The sequence below is a fragment of the Malus domestica genome, chromosome 06, assembly GCF_042453785.1.
Source record: "Malus domestica chromosome 06, GDT2T_hap1".
Taxonomy (NCBI): domain Eukaryota; kingdom Viridiplantae; phylum Streptophyta; class Magnoliopsida; order Rosales; family Rosaceae; genus Malus; species Malus domestica.
The window spans coordinates 812,436-834,922 of record NC_091666.1 but is presented as its reverse complement, the minus strand read 5'-3'; the positions used below and the strand labels follow the sequence as shown (position 1 = coordinate 834,922).

The 22,487-nt window shown below is 38.6% G+C and overlaps 2 protein-coding genes across 5 annotated transcripts; one reads left to right on the top strand and one right to left on the bottom strand.

The window, feature by feature from the left end:
• Positions 1-8,893: 8,893 nt before the first annotated feature.
• Positions 8,894-11,086, bottom strand: LOC103436747 (WAT1-related protein At1g44800-like). The gene is made up of 6 exons (XM_070823941.1): positions 11,043-11,086; positions 9,835-10,036; positions 9,527-9,691; positions 9,292-9,440; positions 9,076-9,204; positions 8,894-8,936 (listed from the first exon to the last, which is right to left on the bottom strand). Exons 1-6 carry the CDS (start codon positions 11,084-11,086, stop codon positions 8,894-8,896), a joined length of 732 nt encoding a protein of 243 aa, XP_070680042.1.
• A 3,206-nt stretch (positions 11,087-14,292) lies between these two features.
• LOC103420138 (actin cytoskeleton-regulatory complex protein PAN1) lies at positions 14,293-22,257 on the top strand. 4 transcript variants are annotated; one of them, XM_070823907.1, is made up of 13 exons: positions 14,293-14,698; positions 15,213-16,278; positions 16,919-17,137; positions 17,246-17,460; positions 18,583-18,657; positions 19,173-19,244; positions 19,330-19,428; positions 19,793-19,864; positions 19,941-20,055; positions 20,652-20,720; positions 20,879-21,176; positions 21,317-21,395; positions 21,492-22,257. In XM_070823907.1, the coding sequence occupies exons 1-13, from the start codon at positions 14,564-14,566 to the stop codon at positions 22,053-22,055; spliced, it is 3,078 nt and encodes a 1,025-aa protein (XP_070680008.1). In that variant the 5' UTR covers positions 14,293-14,563; the 3' UTR covers positions 22,056-22,257. The 4 variants fall into 4 exon arrangements, with proteins under 4 accessions (XP_070680008.1, XP_070680009.1, XP_028960183.2 ...); XM_070823908.1 differs by having other exon boundaries at positions 14,296-14,698; positions 21,320-21,395; XM_029104350.2 differs by having other exon boundaries at positions 14,296-14,698; positions 17,219-17,460; positions 21,320-21,395.
• Positions 22,258-22,487: the final 230 nt, after the last annotated feature.

The window sequence follows — 22,487 nt, the reverse complement described above, 5'->3', positions numbered from 1 at the left end:
GCCAGCACGCCTTGATTCTAGGATCGGGGTGTGTCAGTTTGGTATCAGAGCCTAGGTTGCAGTCCTGAATAATTGTTAATGCTCTAATGATCTTTTGATGTTTTCTGTCAGAATTATGCTACCTCGTAGTGAATCCCGCCGTACTTCTGAACCTAATTTCCCTGATATCACTCAATTAGGGGAAGCAATGGCCCAGGCTTTTCAGAATGCAATTCGTCCTCCTATCCTTCCTCAGAGGACACCCCTGGAGACTATGTACAATCTGAAATTGGATCGTTTTATGGGTAATAAGGGTCATGAGGGGTCAGAAAAGTGGCTAGACCATATTGAGAAGACGTTTCAGGTGATGCAAAGTCAAGGGAACTTTCCTGCTAATAGGTGGGTTGAGACCACTACTTGGTTTTTGGGACGAGAGCCGGCAGGTTGGTGGAGGAATCAAACTCAGTTTATGTCCCCAGAGATGGCAGCTGATTGGGAAGTATTTAAAGAGAATTTCAAGAAAAGATTTGTCATTCCGGAGTACATTGATCGCAAGAAGCAGGAGTTTACTCGATTGAAGCAAAGGAATATGTCAACGCATGAGTACTACAGGAAGTTTACTGATTTGTCTCGTTATGACCCTGATACATCTGGTAATCAGGTAGAGATGCTTCGACGTTTTAAGTTGGGAACTAAGAGGAAATGGCGGACTTTTACCAGTGCACTTCCCTGTGCCGATTATCATGAGTTTTTCGAGATTTTGGTTCGGATGGAGGACTCCGACAATCTTCCTAGTGACAGTGAGGATGACGAGGATAAGAATGATAGTCAGAAGAAAGATGATAAGGGTAAGGGTATCTCCACTTCGGGACCCCGTAAGACGCAGAATTTTAAGAAAAGTTGAGCGAGTTTGAGTTCTTCCAGTGGATGATTTAATATCACTGGCCCGATGAGAGGTGGTGGAAGATTTTCTGATGGACCTAGATTTCAGAGACAGAGGGATTCCGGTGGTGCTGGTGGTTCTGGTGCTCCGTGGTGCCGCCGTTGTAATTTCTGTCATCATGGTGAGTGCAGGAGAAGTGGTGATGCTTGTTATACTTGTGGAAAAATGGGACATCAGGCTTCTCAGTGTCCCCAGGGTCAGCAGAGACCTCAGCAGACCACTATGCCACCTCCAGCCCCGATTCAGCAGAGCTTTGGTTCAGGCAGTTATGGTCAGTCGGGTCGTGGTGGCGCTTACCACTACCAGGGTGATACTGCTCCTTATGCTTCCGGACCGTATCAGTATCCCCAGGATCCTTATTCTCAGACTGGGTATTCCCAAGACCTTGGGGGTTATTCTTCATATTCTTCCATGCCAGCTGGTGGATCTCAGTGGCATCAAGGAGGTCAGCCCTGTCAGGGAGAGGTTGCTGCTAGTGGTGCAGGATCATCTAGGCAGTCTAATCAGTCATGTCAGGGACGTACTTCTTAGGGGCGAGGTAATCAAGGCAATAGAGGTCGTAGTGGACGACAGCAAGCTCAGGGACGTGTTACTCACATATCACTGCAAGATGCTCATAACCATCCAGATTTGATCATGGGTACGTTAAATGTTCTTGGTCATTTTGCTAGAGTTTTGATTGATTGTGGTGCTACGCATTCTGTGATTTCTCATACGTTTGCTCAAATGACTCAACCTCACCCTTCACCTCTAGGGTTTAAATTAGAGTTTGCCATGCCTAGAGGGGACAAGTGTTATGTTGATAGTGTATATCTTGGGTGTCCAGTATTGGTAGAGGGCGTAGTTATGCCAGCTAATCTTATTCCATTAGATATTGTGGATTTTGATGTGATTCTCGGGGCAGATTGGTTGCATTATCATCATGCCCATATTGATTATTACGGGAAATCAGTTACTTTTTATCGCCCTGGACTACCCGAGGTTACTTTTGTGGGCGAAAGAAGTGGGGTGAGACATGGCGTTATTTTTGCCATAAGAGCAAGGAAGTTATTATCGAAGGGTTGCCAAGGCCACTTAGCTTATGTGGTGTTAAATGATGTTGTTCCTAGCAGTGTAGAAGAAGTTGGTGTGGTCAGGCATTATCCTGATGTATTTCCTGATGATTTGACGGGATTGCCGCCAGACAGAGATGTGGAATTCTCTATCGATTTGCTTCCAGGTACAGATCCTATATCTTTAACTCCATATAGAATGGCTCCAGCTGAGTTGAGAGAAATGAAAATTCAGTTACAAGAATTACTTGATAAAGGTTTCATCCAACCTAGTTCGTCACCTTGGGGAGATCCAGTATTATTTGTGAGAAAGAAAGATGGAACTCTGAGATTATGCATTGATTATAGGCAATTGAACCGGGTAACGATTAAAAACCGTTATCCATTACCTCGCATCGATGATTTGTTTGATCAGCTGAAAGGTGCGTGTGTGTTCTCCAAGATTGATTTGAGGTCGGGTTATTATCAGTTGAAGATTAAAGATGAAGATGTACCTAAGAAGACTTTCAAGACCCGTTACGGACATTATGAATTTCTGGTTATGCCATTCGGATTAACTAATGCACCTACAACCTTCATGAGGTTAATGAATGAGGTATTCCAGCAATATCTTGATAGATTTGTCATTGTTTTTATCGATGATATTCTGGTATACTCTAAGTCTAAAGTAGATCATATTCGACATCTTAACTTGGTATTAAAGAAATTGAGGGAACATCAGTTGTATGCCAAGTTCAGTAAATGTCAGTTTTGGTTGACTGAAGTGGCATTTTTGGGGCATGTAGTATCGGCACAAGGAATTCAAGTAGATCTTCAAAAGATAGCAGCAGTGGAGAATTGGGAACAACCTCGAACCGTCACTGAGGTTCGGAGTTTTCTTGGTTTAGCAGGTTATTATCGGCGGTTTGTTCAGGATTTTTCTATGATTGCTTTGCCGTTAACGAAGTTAACCAGGAAGGATGTTAAGTTCGAATGGGATGAGAATTGTGAGCAGAGTTTCCAGCAATTGAAATATTGTCTCACTCATGCTCCAGTATTGGTACTTCCTGATGATACCGGTAATTTTGAGATTTACAGTGATGCTTCCTTGAATGGTTTAGGATGTGTTTTGATGCAACATAATAGGGTGATCGCCTATGCTTCTCGACAGTTGAAGATTCATGAAAGAAATTATCCTACTCACGATCTTGAATTGGCAGCCATTGTCTTCGCTTTGAAGATTTGGAGGCATTATCTATATGGTGAGAAGTGTAAGATCTTCACAGATCACAAGAGTCTTCAGTATCTATTTACTCAACATGATCTTAATCTTCGTCAGCGAAGATGGATGGAATTACTAAGTGATTATGACTGCACTATTGAGTATCATCCGGGTCATGCTAATGTGGTAGCTGATGCACTAAGTAGGAAACCTCAAGGTCGACTCAATGCTTTATATGCTTGTCGTGTTCCTCTTCTTGCCGAACTGAGAGCTACCGGAGTAAAGTTGGAGTTAGAAGATCAAAGAGAAGCTTTTCTTGCTAGTTTTCAAGTCAGGCCAGTTTTGGTTGATCGTATACTCGAAGCTCAGATGGTGGATGAAGAAATTCAAGAAATGGTTCAATTGAGGAATGAAGGGAAAAAGAAAGACCTCAGGATTCGAGAATCGGATGACATGCTTATGCAGGAAAACAAAATGTATGTGCCGAATAATGAGGAATTAAAGAAGGAAATTTTGGATGAAGAGCATTGTTCAGCTTATGTGATGCACCCAGGAGGAACTAAGATGTATCATACCATTCGACCATTTTATTATTGGGCGGGTATGAAAAGGGAAATTGCAGAATATGTAAGTAGATGTATTGTTTGCCAGCAAGTTAAAGCTGAAAGAAAGAAACCTTTTGGGCGAATGCAACCACTTCCCGTTCCTCATTGGAAATGGGAAAATATAACCATGGATTTCGTATATAAGCTTCCTCGTACACGAAATGGATTCGATGGTGTTTGGGTGATTGTAGATCGACTTACCAAGTCAGCGCACTTCATTCCAGTGAGGGAAAAGTATCCTCTGAATAAATTGGCTAAGTTGTTCATCACGAAGATTGTGAAGTATCATGGAGTTCCAGTGAATATTATTTCTGATCGAGATCCAAAATTTACTTCTAAATTTTGGGTAGCTTTCCAGGAAGCTCTTAGTACGAAATTGCTTTACAGCATTGCTTATCATCCTCAAACTGATGGGCAATCAAAGAGGACTATTCAGACGTTGGAGGATATGTTGAGATCTTCAGTGTTACAGTTTAGTGATTCTTGGCATGATCGCCTAGACTTAATGGGATTTGCCTACAATAATAGTTTTCATTCTAGCATTGGTATGTCACCATTTGAGGCACTTTATGGTAGAGCTTGTCGTACACCATTGTGTTGGTCGGAAGTTGGTGAAAGAGTGTTGGAAGGCCCAGAGATTGTGGATGAGACTACTCAAAATATTCAGGTGATTAAGTCTAACCTAAAAGCGGCCCAGGATCGACAGAAGAGCTTAGCGAATAAACATGCTGCTGATCGAGTTTATGATGTGGGTGATTTGGTATTCTTGAAATTGTCACCTTGGAGAGGTGTGGTACGATTTGGAAAAAGAGGAAAGTTAAGTCCTACGTACATAGGACCTTACGTGATCACTGAAAGGATTGGTGAAGTTGCCTACAGGTTGGAGTTGCCTCCGGAGTTATCTAAGGTTCATAATGTGTTTCATGTCTCAATGCTTCGACATTATGTTTCTGACCCTTCACATGTAATTCCTCCTCAACCTTTGGAGATTAATCCGGATTTGACGTATGATGAGGAACCAGTGACTATACTGGATTGGAAAGACAAGGTTCTAAGGAATAAGACAGTGAGCTTGGTGAAGGTATTGTGGAGGAACCATTCGGTAGAAGAAGCTACCTGGGAGACAGAAGATCAAATGAGAGAGATGTACCCAAGGTTATTCTATAGGTATTAAGCGGATTATTTGGTCGTATGAATTTCGGGGACGAAATTCTATAAGGAGGGGAGATTGTCACAGCCCGTTCCGGGAATATATAACGTGGACGTGAAATGACGATGCTGCCCTCAATGTTACTAAGGTGGGTGTGTGATATTTACTATATTCATAATGTTTATTTTCCAAAGTTTGGCAAATTTTATTAATTTAATGGTTGTTATTTGTGTGGTTAAGGTTTAGGGTGGACCCCACACACACTTTCATTCTCCCTCACTCCCCCGTGTCTCTCTTTCCCCCCTCACGGTTCTCTCTCACTCTCTCCCTTTCGAATTGTACAGCCACACCCAAGAACCCTCTAAACATCACGGATCGAGGTTAATGAGGTATGGTTCTTCATTCTTTCGTCGTCCTGAGTTGAATGGTGCTAATTTTAGGTAGTGAAACCTTCGAAATCACGTGAAACCCGAACCCTCATTTTATGTCACTATTCATGCAAACGTGATATGTTGCATTTCAGGGAATTCTAAGCTTATAGTGAGCTTAGTGAGGTCACAAGGAAGCTCGGAGTGCTTCGTTTGAAGGTTTTAGACGTCGGGATCACTAGGTTCAACTTTGGCCGGTTTTTCTTGGAATTTTTCCGGTGAGATTTAGTTGTTTTTAGAGCCTTAAAAGTAGTATATTGTGAAACTACATGCTTGGGGCTTCATTTTGATATAAAATACGAAGAAAACAGTTGAGAAACGAAGGAGAACAAACGGTTCCAAAACTTGCCCAGATTCCGACCACCGGAAAAACCAGTCCGGCGAGCCAAGGTAGGAGACACGCGTGGGGGCGTGTGAACCCGTGTCCTCCCCGGTGCGTGGGGGCACGTGCCACGTCAGAAATTTTTTCTAAAAATTTCTCGACGTCCGTGACGTCGAGTAGGTCGATGTGGTATATTCATATACCCAAATTGAGCACCGTATGAGAAGTTATTTCGAATTATTGGTTATGTGTTTTAATTAACGTTTCCATAGTTGTTTTGCATATAGGTGACACCTATCTCGAGGACGAACGCATCCAGGGACGTCACGGGGGTTACGACCCATCAACTTACCAGTGAGTGGGCAGTTTTTGTTTTTCGTATTACCTATATACTATTGGTTTTCCCAGAAAATGAAATTATATGAAAATATGTTTTAAAATGCCATGCATGCATATTATGAGATTTTTGAATTGATAATTGATGCATATATATATGAATTGACGCTGTGGATGCACATGTGAGTTTTACGTTATTCATACGATTTATTTTATGTGAATTGCATTGAAAGCTCATAACCTGCACCCTTGGTGTTAATGCTTATATTATTCACCGCACCGCACGCTCGCCTTGGATCCAAGTAGGTGAATGTCGTACAGACCATGTGAGGGTTCCGACATGCTAGTCGTATAGATCGCTAGAGGTGATTCTGACTAATGGGTGACCATAGTTTATGCGCGCCGATGATTGATGATATAAGCACTAGAGCGTATTCTTACACCTTTCCATCGTACAGACTACCTTAAGTAGTTCCGAGTGACGTGCAGAGTAGGGCCGTATAGGTCACTGTGGTGACTCCGGCTGGGGGGAATATTGAGTTAGAATTAGCCGTACAAGACCACTGTAGGGTCTCCGGTTATTTCATTATATCACCTGTCATATTAATGCATCCATATTTTTAATCATTGACATTATTGCTGGCATAATTACTGGTTTTTGATAAAATTGATGCTTTGAGCAATTTGAGTAAATATTATGCTATTATGTTATTTTCTGGGAAAGTATACAGGTTTTACAGTGAGGGGTTAGAAATGTTTTAAATGAAATGTTTTGTAAAAATCTTTGATTTTACTGACCCACTCAACTTTGTTTTGCGCCCCTCTAAGTTCTAGTTAGCAGTTGGTGGCTCACAAGGTACTTTTCGGCGTTCTGACAGACGTTCTGCATGTAGGACTCACTTGCGGGTGTTGTACTTTTAATTATAGTCCTACTTGACTGCACCTAGCATCTACGCTCTAAATTCGTTTGTTTTATCTTATAACTCACTCTATTATGCTAGTATGATATCAGTGCTAGTGGTTGCTTTAAATTCCTTCATATTTCTCATATCTCTAACTTCCGTGTCGCGCTTGTGGCTACGTCACGCTCACGTGACGGCCAACATGCCTTGATTCTAGGATCGGGGTGTGTCAGTTTGGCTAAGTCACACAATAGACAACTTAATTTGGTATCGAATTCGTCATCCATGAGATTCAAACCTAATACCTCTCATTTAAGTATTGACTTTCAGGTACATTAATTCAATATACTATATTTCGGTACATACATTTTGGTATGTACATTTTGGTACATACATTTCGGTATTGACATTTAGGTACATTAATTTAATATAATACATTTCGGTACGTATATTTCAGTACATACATTTTGGTACGTACATTTCGGTACATATATTTAGGTACATATATTTCGGTACGTACATTTCGGTACCTATATTTCGGTACATACATTTCGGTACGTATATTTCGGTACGTATATTTTGGTACGTAAATTTCGGTACGTACATTTCGGTACGTACATTTCGGTACATACATTTTGGTATTGATATTTAGGTATATTAATTCAATATAATATATTTCGATACATACATTTAGGTTTATTATAATATATTTCGGTACAATGTAGGTACAGAAAAGTCAATTATATATATTTCGGCATAGCACAATCATGTATTTATATATTTTGTATCAAATTTGGTATCGAATTCGTCATCCATGAGATTCAAACCTAATACTTCTCATTTGAGTATTGACTTTCAGGTACATTAATTCAACATACTATATTTCGGTACATACATTTTGGTACGTACATTTCGGTGTTGACATTTGGGTGTATTAATTCAATATAATACATTTCGGTACGTACATTTCGGTACATATATTTTGGTACGTACATTTTGGTACGTATATTTCGGTACATACATTTCGGTACGTATATTTTGGTACATACATTTCTGTACATATATTTTGGTACATACATTTCGGTACGTACATTTTGGTACATACATTTCGGTATTGATATTTAGGTACATTAATTCAATATAATACATTTCAGTACATACATTTAGGTTCATTATAATATTTTTCAGTACAATCATGTGGGCACAAAAAAGTCAATTATATATATATTTCGGCATAGAACAATCATGTATTTATATATTTTGTATCAAAAATTTCTTTTAATATTTTCTCATTTATGTTCATTTATAATTAAAGAACTAAATATATGCATATTAATAAAATTAAAATGTAATGTGGAGAGATTAAATAAAAATACACATTAAATAACAAAAATTGGATATAATTTTTTATAAAAGTACACTTTAAGGGATTAAATTGAATATGTAATTTAGCACAAGGTTTTTTTTTTTTTTTAATTTTAATCTTTTGCAATGACTAATGTTCAAAAACCCGTTGTATAAACCATGATTACAAGGTTGAGAGATCCAAGCAATTTACAAAGTTGGAGTGCAATACATGATTGGTTGCTGATGCCATGGCAGAAATGTTCTCATAGTGAAGTGAAGGAGCATCAAAGCTTTAAATGTGTAAGTCCTTGAGTAGCTGCTGAATCTAGACATGCAAATGACATTCATATTCACTGACCATAAATGGTGCCTTGAAAGCATAAGGACTGCAAAAGGATACAAGCAATCTAACCCTATTTTGCAGTAGGATAGATGCTTCGCTGTCTTATATTTCTCAATCAAATTTCCAACAGGCACCAACTATATTGCAATCAAGAAATTCGTCTTCGTGGGACGTGGAGTGCGTCTTGGGTTGTGGGTTCTGTGGCGGCTTTAGCAGTTTACTGGTCATGCCTTTATTCATGGGTTTGGGTTTTCAGAGGTTTGGGTTATGGTGGAAGTGAGCAGTTCATACAGAATGCTCATCTTTCTGCACATGCATAAGGTCCCTCCTGTATGAACAAACAACAAAAACAAATAATTAGATTAAAAATAAGAAAATATAAAAATAAAAGAAACGATAACTGTAACTGCAACTACATCATCAGCTCTAACCTCCTCCACAGCTCAAACCTGCTTCATAGCTTGAACCTCCTCCGTAGATTGAGCCTCCACCTCAAACGCTCCTTCTCAGCTTGAGCCCCCTCCTTAGATGTTGATCGATATTCTCGCCAATGAAAAATGCAAAGCCTTATCACGATCATTATGACACCCCCAATACTGAAAATTCAACGATGCACTTTGTTATCAATTAACTTTACAAATAACTCAATTAATGTCAATTAGAATTAAGTTTTCAGATTTTACCTCGGTTTTTTTATGCGATCATGGACGATCATAGCTGATAGCCCAATAACTAAAATCATGGATATTGGGGTAAATGACGACACAAATGTAGCAATCGTCTTCTTTGTCAAAGTGGTCCCCAAATACTGCCCTAGACCAGCACAAATGCCCTACAAGAGAAAGGTAAAAAAATTACACATTGTAAACTAACATAACTTACATAATATTATAGATGTTATTAGTTTACAAAACTCACCGCGAATACCCAGCAAAACGTGTTGAAGTCCCAACCCATAACCCACTTATAGGCTCGTCCATGAGTGGTGGCCAGGGCAATAACAAGGCTGGGGATCATAGTTGAAAACTGTACTATGGTTGCAAGCCATAAAGCCTCAATGTCATACTTCTCCATAATGTTTTCCTAAAAAAAAAAACAGAGTTATAAGAAGAATTAAATACTTTCCACCACTAGAACATGCTTAACAGCCATTGATAAACAAATAGACCAAAACCATTTTAAAAATTATTAATCAACTTTATGATCTAAAACTATAACATTCTTACCATGAGTACATTGTGGCAAACCAAGCACAATACTGAAGCGACTAGAAGACACAATGGCCAGGTCCACTTCTCGTAAAGAACTTGATGAGCTGCATTGGTCGGGCCATTATATTTTCCAATCAAGAACGCCCCACCAAAAGTAATTATTAGAGCCTCTAGTCTTGGTTGGTCGCTCTTCTTGCGAATAGAGATCGACTGTGTCCTGTTACCATAGAAATAAATAAATAAGTTAGCTTCTAATACGGTGCATATTAATATTAAAAGGAGTTGGACTTAGTATAATTTGAACAAGGTTGTAGCGCACCTGAAGATTAATGAGATAAAATATGCTAATGCGGGGACAACCGATTGCAAGCAAACAGTAAACTGGACTGGCAAGAATTTGGCACCAAAGGACAAGGAAGCCTAGGCTAAAGGCATGTTCACGAAAAGGAAAATAGTTATACTATAATTCTTATACAAAACTAAATCTGTGTTAAAAAAAACTTAATCTGTTTCTCCACTGTGTAATTACTTGCTCGAGTACATGAAGACCCAATATGCGTATGAACAAACCCGATGGACCATTGGTGTGTCAATCCCGCTAATAGTGGGGAGCACAACTGTATTCAAGTAAGTAATTACACAGGGGAGAAACAGATTAAGTTTTTTTTTTAAACACGGATTTAGTTTTGTATAAGAATTATAGTATAACTGTTTTCCTTTTCGTGAACAGGCCTTTAGCCCAGGCTTCCTTGTCCTTTGGTGCCAAATTCTTGCCAGTCCAGTTTACTGTTTGCTTGTAATCGGTTGTCCCCGCATTGACATATTTTATCTCATTAATCTTCAGGTGCGCTACAACCTTGTTCAAATTATACTAATTCCAACTCCTTTTAATATTAATATGCACTGTATTAGAAGCTAACTTATTTATTTATTTCTATGGTAACAGGACACAGAAAAGTCAATTATATATATTAATTCAATATAATACATTTCGATACCTACATTTAGGTTTATTATAATATATTTCGGTACAATGTAGGTACAGAAAAGTCAATTATATATATTTCGGCATAGCACAATCATGTATTTATATATTTTGTATCAAATTTGGTATCGAATTCGTCATCCATGAGATTCAAACCTAATACTTCTCATTTGAGTATTGACTTTCAGGTACATTAATTCAACATACTATATTTCGGTACATACATTTTGGTACGTACATTTCGGTGTTGACATTTGGGTGCATTAATTCAATATAATACATTTCGGTACATACATTTCGGTACATACATTTTGGTACGTACATTTTGGTACGTATATTTCGTTACATACATTTCGGTACGTATATTTTGGTACGTATATTTCTGTACATATATTTTGGTACATACATTTCAGTACGTACATTTTGGTACATACATTTCGGTATTGATATTTGGGTGCATTAATTCAATATAATACATTTCGGTACGTACATTTCGGTACATATATTTTGGTACGTACATTTTGGTACGTATATTTCGGTACATACATTTCGGTACGTATATTTTGGTACATACATTTCTGTACATATATTTTGGTACATACATTTCGGTACGTACATTTTGGTACATACATTTCGGTATTGATATTTAGGTACATTAATTCAATATAATACATTTCGGTACATACATTTAAGTTCATTATAATATTTTTCAGTACAATCATGTGGGCACAAAAAAGTCAATTATATATATATTTCGGCGTAGAACAATCATGTATTTATATATTTTGTATCAAAAATTTCTTTTAATATTTTCTCATTTATGTTCATTTATAATTAAAGAACTAAATATGTGCATATTAATAAAATTAAAATGTAATGTGGAGAGATTAAATAAAAATACACATTGAATAACAAAAATTGAATATAAATTTTGATAAAAGTACACTTTAAGGGATTAAATTGAATATGTAATCTAGCACCAGATTTTTTAATTTTAATTTTAATCTTTTGTAAGTACTAATGTTCAAAACCCCTTATTTTTTTTCAAGTAATTAAAGGATTGTAGAGAGCATCAGATATTGCAGATGGTGCAATATTGGCTCATATAAGAGGGAAGGACCTCATGGCAATTTCCTTTGGATGTTTTAACCTTAAATGCTAATTTATTCAACGCGGCAAATGTTGCCAACGCGGGCAATAGGGTAAGTGTAATGTAATGTCAGTGTGTTAAGAAGCGCGCTGTTTTTTTTGCTATTAACAGCAAAAAAAAAAAAAGGATGGGTGGCTTTGTGATTGCCATTTCCGGCAATTGAATTGAACTCATAAAAAATGGCATTCACGACTACTTTCTCTTCTCAGTCTACTCACTCACATAGTGTCACTCTCTTCTTCTTCTCCTCCTACCTCCCTCTTGGCTTCGCCTTTGAAGCCTTCGTCTGGGAATCACCATCATCAGTCGCCCACTCCGATTGTTTCTTCGGCCATTTCCTCCCCTCTCTCCGGGTAATGCTTCTTTCTCTCTGTCGGTCCCTTTCATGTTACCTCTATCTCTCTCATCTCTCTTTCTCTCTCTCTCTCTCTCTCTCTCTCTCTCTCTCTCTCTCTCTCTCTCTCTCTCCTGTTTTACGCACTATGGTTTTCGGTTTCAATGTGTTTTCTGCATCGATCGAAACAGTTGCTGCTGGGTCGAACTGGGTTACTAACAAGTGTTCAAATTTTAAAATCCAAGCCATTCTTGTGGTTAAGCACTAAAAAAATCTCGAATCTTTTACAATTTGTTTCCAACAATCAATTCAAATAAGCAAATCCAAAAGATTGAAATCAAGCTTGTGAGAAAGGAGAGACAAAGAGAAGACAGGATACAGAGGTAGTACTATTAAGGGTAATTATGATTTTTTACTTGAGTTTTTAGTTAAAAGTATAAGATGTTAGAAAGTTTGGCTAAAATTTATTTCCAACCTCTAAAATTGGTTATTTTTCGAAATATCTCATTTCATTTGACAGCGATGAATTAGGTCTTGTTTTTAGAGAACAATTCGTGAATAAATTACCCTTGAATTAAGGTGTTTTTGTTCTTAGAAAAATGCTTGAATTTATTTTTTGTGGTTTACGTTTGTTTTTATTTGTTTATGGTATACGTTCAAATAGTCAAACGAAACTAGGAGGGAGACTCTAATGGATGCAAGGACTATATCCATTATTTTTGCTATGCTTGTCTTGGGCTGCCATTCTGTTTCTGCAACCATTTTCAGAAAAATCCATATTGACGTAGAGAACAGAGTATTACCAAAAGCTGATGTCGAACTTCACCGCAAGTCCAAGAATGACGACTTGGGCAGTCATGTAATTCCACCTAGCGGAGCAGACAACTTTACATTCAATGACAATCTGTGGGACACGACCCTCTTCTATTGCTACATGCAGTGGAAAAGGCCAGATGGCAAATGGGTCAAGGGCGCCTTTAAGATATACGAGCCCAAGAGGGATCTAAGACACTGCATGCATCGTTGCAAGTGGCAAATACATGCAAAAAGCATCTTCTCCTTCACCCTTGATACCAAGCGGTGGAAAAATCTCTACAAGGACTTCACTATTGAGGATAGGGCGAGTTCACCAAATAATGCTCCGCCCAGTGCATACTCTTCATTCGTTTTTATTACTCTCGTGGTGCACTCTTTGTTCATTGTATAAACCATGATTACAAGGTTGAGAGATCCAAGCAATTTACAATTAGAAAACTGGGAAAAGTAAAATTATTGTTTTTAACTTTTAAATACCTGCCAAGTTCCCATGTTAAGCTTCCTATCTGTAATTGGAACCCTGCATAAGAACCATGAACATGTAAATGTCAAGGAGGCCACAAATTCCTCATGTAATTGAGCAAGTTTCTGCCAAAGACTTCTAGAGCTGTAAATTTGAGTTTGGTAAGGTATGACATATCGGTGTAACAAAGGGAACAAAATTGTGGATAGTATAAAATTGTGGATAGTACTATGGAAAAAGATATCTATAGACAAAAAGGTAGAACATTCCGCTTGTATTATACATGTTTGGTTTAATTTTAGCATGAAAATCTTCAAGTTTTCACGAGTATATTGATTTACAAAAACTTCTAAGTTTCAATAACGCTTATTCAAAACTTCAAATTCGATTTTAATGAGCTTCCAGTTTATTGGATACCTGCAAGCAAACACAATATGCAATATAGTACAAGTAGAGTGAAGTTGGGTACCTTTCAGACTCTAGAATGAGTATGGGTCCAAAGAAAAAGAATAAAATATTAGATCGGAATATGAGGCCGGTTTCGGGCCCATAAACTATTGGGGTTGCTGGCCCAACTAATAAAATTGTTTTTATCTTCTGGGTTCTGGACTGCAGGTTCAGTGGGCCCAATAAGCGCGGCCCCAACAGGCTGTAGAAACAAAGAAGAGCCCACGGAGTCTCGGGTCGGGCGAGAGGTCAACCCAGCATGGCTGAGCATTGTAGTTACATTTTCTCTTAATATTTAACATCCACATTTCTCTCTCGGTCATCTCTTCGATCCAGCCTGCAAGTACCAACCTCTGGTTCCCACGCATTCGATTCGACTTGCCATTGTTTCTTTCTGTAAGGAATTTCTGAGAGAGAGATTCAATTTCTATCCACTGTGTATCTATATGTATATGTGTGGTATACGTCCTGTATGATTTGATTTGGGATTCGGGGATTGCGATTGTGTTGAGCGGGTGTGGTGGTGATCTGGTGTGAGATCGGAGGAAAATGGCGGGTCCGTATGCGGATCAGCTTGAAGCCTACTTCAGGAGAGCAGATTTGGATGGAGATGGCAGGATCAGCGGAGCTGAAGCCGTCGCTTTCTTCCAGGGTTCCAATTTGCCCAAACCAGTTCTTGCTCAGGTTCCTCTCTCTCTCTCTCTCTCTCTCTATATATATATATATATATGTATGTGTATAAAGATTTGAATCATCATCTATTTGTGTGTGTATTTGTGGATTCATAAGCTTGAATACCTATCTGAATTACCACAAATAATATTTAGTGTATGAATTCTGTCATTTGAGAAACTAGGAAATTTACAAAGTTAATGGATTGCTATAGACCAACTTCACATTCCTCTCACCTTGTTCTAATGGACAATTTTACAACTTCATTGTTTTGGAACGAGTCTATTATTTGTCCTAGTTGATATTCAGTGAACATTGTGCCTAGTTGGTCATATGTCTCTGTGTTCTGTTCATCTTATTGTTAGTATTATACATCACGGTGTTGTAACAGCTTAAGATTGTTGGAAAGTTTTCTGTGTTGCTCTTGCTTGTGCTTATATTCGGACTTATTTAATCTACAGAATTCAGAATTTGATTTAGCATGGTACTTCTGGCTGACCAAATGTTGTATGTTTACGAGCTGCAGATATGGATGCATGCTGATCAGAACAAAACTGGTTTTCTTGGTCGGCCAGAATTTTATAATGCACTCAGACTTGTGACTGTTGCACAGAGTAAGAGAGATTTAACTCCGGATATTGTCAAGGCGGCATTATACGGTCCAGCTGCTGCAAAAATTCCTGCTCCACAGATTAATCTTCCACCCACATCTGCACCTCAATCAAATCCAGTGGCTGCTGCATCTAGGCCACAGATGGGTATGGGAACCCCGCCAACATCTCAAAATTTTGGATTTAGAGGACCAGGAGTTCCTAATGCATCCACAAACCAGAATTATTTTCCACCCCAGCAAAATCAGTCCATAAGACCTCCTCAAGCCATGCCGACTGGAATGCCTACTGGCGTTAATTCTCGTCCACCCCAACAAGGTGTTGGAGGTGGTATGGGGCCTCCCAATGTTCCAAACTCAAACATCTCAAATAATTGGCTTGGTGGAAGCGCTGGTGCATCTCCTGCTGGGCCCAGAGGGGTTAGTCCTTCCATGCCCTCATCTACACCAAACTCACAGCCTCCAGTTTCCCTGCCGACAACTGGCGACTCCAAAGCATTAGTTGTTTCTGGCAATGGATTTGCATCCAGTTCGGCATTATCAGGTGATTTATTTTCTGCAACTCCCAGTCAACCGAAACAGGAATCTTCTGGGTCTATATATTCTGCTAGAAGCATACCTACCCCATCAGCCACTCTTCCAGTTTCCAGTGGGCCCCAATCTTCCAGTAAGCTCAATGCACTTGATTCATTGAGTGCATTCACCATGCAGCCTTCTGGCAGTCAGTTTCAGCAGCCGCAGGGACCTTCAAACCCAAGCCAGCAGGTTTCAGCTCCAGCTTCTTCCTCTTTTCCATCATCTGGGAGTTCAGTGGGAGCAGGAAACTCTACGTCTGGAAATTCGCAGATTCCTTGGCCAAAGATGAAGCCATCTGATGTCCAGAAATATTCAAAAGTGTTTATGGAAGTAGACACTGACAGAGATGGGAGAATCACCGGTGAGCAGGCACGGAATCTGTTTCTGAGTTGGAGGTTACCAAGAGGTAAGGTTTTTTCATTTGAATGTAAACATAACTAATGCACTAGGTTAGATGACTAATCTTTAATTTAACAATTTTAAAAAGAGAATAAGTAACCCATTTAATTTTTCTTTAAATGAAGTTCATCATTCAGCATTTCATATGGTTATTTGTTAGAGTTTCTTGGAATTAGTGGATCAAATTGGTAATGTGTATATCACATTTCAACCTCGTGATCATTGAACATGTGTGAAGGGACTGATTTGAATAGGATATTTGGGGTTCAGTATTGGTAAACTGTGTAGGTGATGTGGTGGATTTTCATATGTGAAAAATTATATTAGTAAAATCGTTGAAAATATTCAGGATGAAAGTGTACATTTTGGTGGTGATGTGGTTGATTCAAATCAGTTTTCCATTCATCTATGAATGGACATTCAATTTACTTTTACAGTAATTTAACTGTTCGTCATTGGACAGGTCAAGCACTTAAGTTACATTTATACAGTGGCCAAATTTAATTTTGACCCAAGATCTTTGTTACCCTCAAGATGTTTGTATCGATGGAATTATGCTTTTTGTTTTACATTTAATTGGACAATCTTTTTGAAGACTTTGTTTGGTTCAACAAATGCTCAATAATGTCCATTTTTGCCCTTCTCAGAGGTTTTAAAGCAGGTGTGGGACTTATCCGATCAAGATAATGACAGCATGCTTTCCTTGAGGGAGTTCTGCTTTTCTCTCTATTTGATGGAACGTTACAGGGAAGGTCGTCCTCTTCCAGACACACTTCCACATAATGTGATGCATGATGAGACTCTACTCTCAATGACCGGTCAACCCAAAATGGCTTATGGAAATGCAGCTTGGAGTCCCAACCCTGGTAATGGCTAGATTTCTCTTTTTACATTTAGTGTTCGCCTCGTTAGATTGCTCATTGGATACATGTTCTCCTTGAATTTAGGTTTTGGACAACATCAAGGGATGCAAGGTGGACGACATCAAGGGATGCAGGGTGTGACACCTGCTGCGGGTTTGAGGCCACCAATGCAACGAAGTCTTCCCCAGGCTGACGGTGCATTGCAACCGAATCAGCAGAATTTGAGAGTGCGAGGGATGGAGGGTTTGAATACAACCCAACATGATAATGGGAAGCATGATTCAGCTAACTCAAATCCTGAAGAGCCTAAAGATGCAGGGAAAAAGGCAATTTCCTTTCTTCTTTTTATTCCGATGTACACAGTCTTGCTTCAAGTTTTAACAGTCTCTTTTATTTTCTGCGGTGTCATTTGATATATTGGTGATATGAATTACTCTAACAATCTCAGACAGGAAGTTCATAACCCGCCCCCCCTTCCCCTCGAAGTGGGTCATGTTGTCCCGAACAAGTTTCCTTCTTCCTTTTCTCCTAAGTCCTAAGCATGATAAATCACTTCTTTGAAGCAAAATTTTCACTTAAGAAACTTAGTTTTTACAGAGACAGAAAGCCTAAGGTTTATTCAGTTTTGCAAGTCTAAGTAACTTATAAATTGAAAGACCAGCATAGCCATTCTAATACACAAAAGTATCTTTAAGAGATCTAATGAGAAAATAATAAGCATCCTACCTGATCACGTTAGGTCAATATTATTCACAGTACAGTATTGTATAGAACGCTGTTCAACAGTTAGATTGCAAATTGAGTCCCCTCTAAATTTCCAGTTCAATCCAACATCTTGAACAAGGAAAGACCAGAGATGTTACTGTTATCTTAATATCATTTTGAACCTCATAAAATTTGTTTATGCGGAAATGATCTCAGGAATATTTTGTAGACAGAATATTTTGTTGAATCATCTGATATACCTCCAGTCTTGGAAAAAAAAGAAGAGGTGAAGCACAACAGTCTTGGAAATTGCTCCTCGTTAAAATAATTAATCCTCAGTCAAACAGTTTAAGAATTGCATCTTGAAGTTGGTTATTGTTTAAACATGGAAAAAGGTTTTGTCTGAAGGGGACCAAAGACAGTTATTTTTCAACCTTGATTTTTCTTTATTTTCCATGCTTCGTGTATTTGCTTTTTGTTTATTTTCCTGCAATATTGTTGGTGTTGACATATTTTTGGAGTTGAGCGTCTCTTGCCTTTAAATTTGTGAGTACTCACTACTCAATCATTCTTATTCCTCTCCCAACCCATCTTAGAATGGAGGAACTTTTATAAGATTTTGCAGAAAATAATGTGCTTTGTCAGGTTTCATATTATTGATAATTTGATAATTATATTTTCTTCTCAAAGATTTTTAATTTTTGTCTTCATGGGATAAGAAATCATTCTTTTAATCATGGCAGGTTGAAGAAACTGAGAATGTGATTTTGGACTCAAGAGAGAAGATGGAGTTCTATCGCACAAAAATGCAGGAACTTGTTAGTAGCTTCTGTCCTTGGCTGTTTTTCTTCTGGTCATTGGTCTAGAGTACTGTTAAATTTCCTTACAGTATAGCTCAGTTGTTCAATTGTATATATTGATATATTGATTTGTCCATAGGATGCGACAATAGAGGGCTTGTTCATGGGGGTAGTTGAAATGCCTTGTTTCACATTATATTGGTGTCTAGTGATTCTATAATGTTAGTTATGGTAGTGTGGGATCAGAAATAATAAATTGCTATAGAAAGTGATTTTAGTAACCTTCCTACCGGCAGAAAGTTATCTGGCTCAGTTGATCCTTGAATTTCAATCAAGTGACTTTGTCCACTTTTAAGTTCTGAGATATAATGCATTCAGGCATTGCCTCTGGTTCTATGTTTCTGCTGGGTTCAGGCATTGCCTCTGGTTCTATGTTTCTGCTGGGTATTGTTATAAGCTTCTAAAGCAGTGGAATTTTGGCCATAGTGCATGGTTTCTGCCTCTCTTAACTTTCTTTTGGTCATTTCTTACAGGTTCTGTATAAAAGCAGATGTGATAACAGATTAAATGAGATCACAGAAAGGGCAATTGCTGACAAGCGTGAGGTATTTTCTTACAAAGATGAATTGTACTACTAATATTTAGCAAGAATGGTTTCCCATTAATTCATGTTAATGAGTTGTATTGCAGGCTGAGTTACTGGCCAAAAAATATGAGGAGAAGTACAAACAAGTGGCAGAAATAGCATCTAAGTTAACTATTGAAGAGGCCACGTTTCGTGAAGTTCAGGTATTTATATTCTTGCTTCAGGAGTATTGGTTTATTGCAGTCATGCCATATGTTGCAGGCATATATATGTATTTCTTTTTCTTTCTTCTGCTGTTTTCATACACGAGTAATAATACTCAGTTCCCCCCAGTAGCTGCTTTATTATTCAAATGCAGTCATGCCATATGTTGCAGGCATATATATGTATTTCTTTTTCTTTCTTCTGCTGTTTTCATACACGAGTAATAATACTCAGTTCCCCCCAGTAGCTGCTTTATTATTCAAATGTTTTGTTGTATAATGAGTGCTTTTATTACTTTGAAGTGTGCCTTTTTTACAACAACCTTCAATTTCATTGCTTATATATTACTCGACTCATTCTCAGGAGAGGAAAATGGAATTGCATCAAGCAATTGTTAAGATGGAGCAAGGAGGTAGTGCAGATGGTATTCTTCAGGTAAACTCCTTCCCATTAGCTATGGTGAACTATGCGTGTAACTTTGTTTGTTTCTAATGCATTGTGTCTACGATAGGTCCGTGCTGATCGTATACAATATGATCTTGAGGAGCTAGTAAAGGCTCTTACAGAACGTTGCAAGAAACATGGATTAAACATGAAGTCAAGTGCAATAATTGAACTTCCAACTGGTACTACAGTTGCATTCGTTTTCCTGTACTCTATTGTTTCACTTAAGCAATGTCCCATATTCAAGGAGAATACAAATAATCTAGTATATCACTGTATACTCATTATAAAGAAAAGGAATAACCTAATCAGATACATTTAGAGTGAGCTTCAGTTCAGGGATCCTTCAAATAAGCTTACTTGAGGGACACTCTTGTAAGACCACTCCACAAGTCAAGTGCAATCAAACTCATTTAGGAACCCGCTTAAGACCATCAACTGAGTTTAAGACATGCACTAGCCTGTTTGTTAGTATACAACACAATTATCCATGTGGGTTTATCTGCATGGAAGTCTTAATGCCTTAAAAAAAGTGCATGTTTAATGTGGCCTTGTGCATGGGAAAGTTTTGTGGAAACTCCAAGGAAGAAGACTCCAAGTTGCTTTAATCTCACACCCTTTTTATATGAGAAACTAACTTTATATATTGTTTAACCCGTTGCACTTATGCTTGAATTTATCATTATTGATGTGTGCCTCCATTACGAAGTCCCAACATTTAGCCTTCGTATTTTGGTTTTTTTTTTCCTGACATTTTTTGCATGTGATGGTTCTTAAGGTTGGCAACCTGGAATTCAAGAGGGAGCCGCTGTTTGGGATGAAGATTGGGATAAGTTTGAAGATGAAGGTTTGTCCTCTTGTTATTATATTTTTGTTGTGTTTTTAATGAGTTAGTATCTAGTCATTATTCTCAAATATGCAGATGCACATTAAGCATGGTAATCCAACAGAGATGTTGTAGAAATACTTGCTCATTCTTATATGTGGACATGTCAACTTTTTCAGGATTTGGTAATGATCTGACAATTGATGCCTCGGCAAAAGCACGATCTGCATCTGTTCAGAGGGAACGTACTTCCCCTGATCGTAGTTCCACTCCTGATACATCATCATTTGCTGATCGCAAGTCAAGGAATGGGGAACATGCCTTTGGAAGTGAATCTGTTTTCGCCCATGGTGAAGATGAATATGGAAGAAGCTCAAATGGTAGTCCAGCTGCCAGGAATGCTCCAGAAAGCCCATCAGGAGAGTTCTCTGACATCCATTATGGTAAAAGTTCTGAAGCAGATGCAGAAACACATGGGTATGGAGTTAATTCAATTCTTTACTTATGACTCTCTCTCTCTCTCTCTCTCTCTCTCTCTCCCCCCCCCCCCCCCCCAAAACACGCGCGCACACACACACAAAAGTCCTAACACTGATTTTATGAATTTCTGATGACAGAAGTTTTGATGAATCGACCTGGGGTGGCGCCTTTGACAATAATGATGATACTGACTCCGTCTGGGGTTTTAACACCAAGGTACTCCTGGACATGCTGAAGCACACCATTCTAGCTCCTGATTATTAGATTACACCAAACGAACTAATCTTTCCCATATTTGATGCCAACCTGCAGGGCTCAGATGCTGAGAAGCATAAAGATTTCTTTGGATCGGACGACTTTGGTCTCAACCCAATAAAAACTGGTTCCCCCCACGCAGAAACCAGCTTTCAGAAAAAGAGCCTGTTCTTTGAAGACTCTGTTCCCAGCACTCCGCTCTCCAAATTTCAGAACTCTCCAAGATACAGCGAGGCTGGGGACTACCACTTTGACAATTTATCGAGGTTTGATTCCTTCAGCAGCAACAGGAATGACGTTGGCTTTTCTTCCCAACCTGAGAGGTTCTCGAGGTTCGATTCCATAAATAGCACTAGAGATTTTGGGGGCCACACACGGTTTGACTCCATAAGCAGCAGCAAGGACTTTGGTCGGTTTGACTCCATGAGCAGCAGCAGGGACTTTGGTCAGGGTCGCGAGCCGCAGCTCACAAGGTTCGACTCCATAAACAGCACCAAAGATTTTGGCCAGGGTGCATATTCTTTCGACGAGACTGATCCATTCGGCTCTTCTGGGCCATTTAAGGTCTCATCAGAGAGTCAAACATCGAAGAAAGGATCTGATAGCTGGAGCGCTTTCTAACGGGAAATCCACTGTACCCCGTGAAAAAGCCGAAATTTCGTTACTTGTTTTCTCCATTTTGTTTCAGGGTTGAGGGTTTGTTTATGGTAGCCAAATTTTTGTGTGATAAATTCTGTATAAGTGTATGGCTTGGAAGAACCTGTATTGTTGTTTGTATGGCCTTGTTGTATTATTTGATGACAGACCATTTATATTTGTTCAATTCGGTGTATAATTTATTACTCATTTGATCTGAAATAATTGACAAGAATAATCAATCGTGTTGTATATCAAAGTTTGGAGTGCTAATAATAATTTCTATAAAAATATAGACAATCTCGAATTCTCAGCCTTGCAATGTACGATAGACCGGTTTACTTGAGTGTACATTAAAATTCAGAGTGTTAATAACAATTTTCATAAAATAAAACAATCTCAAATTCTCAGCCTTGC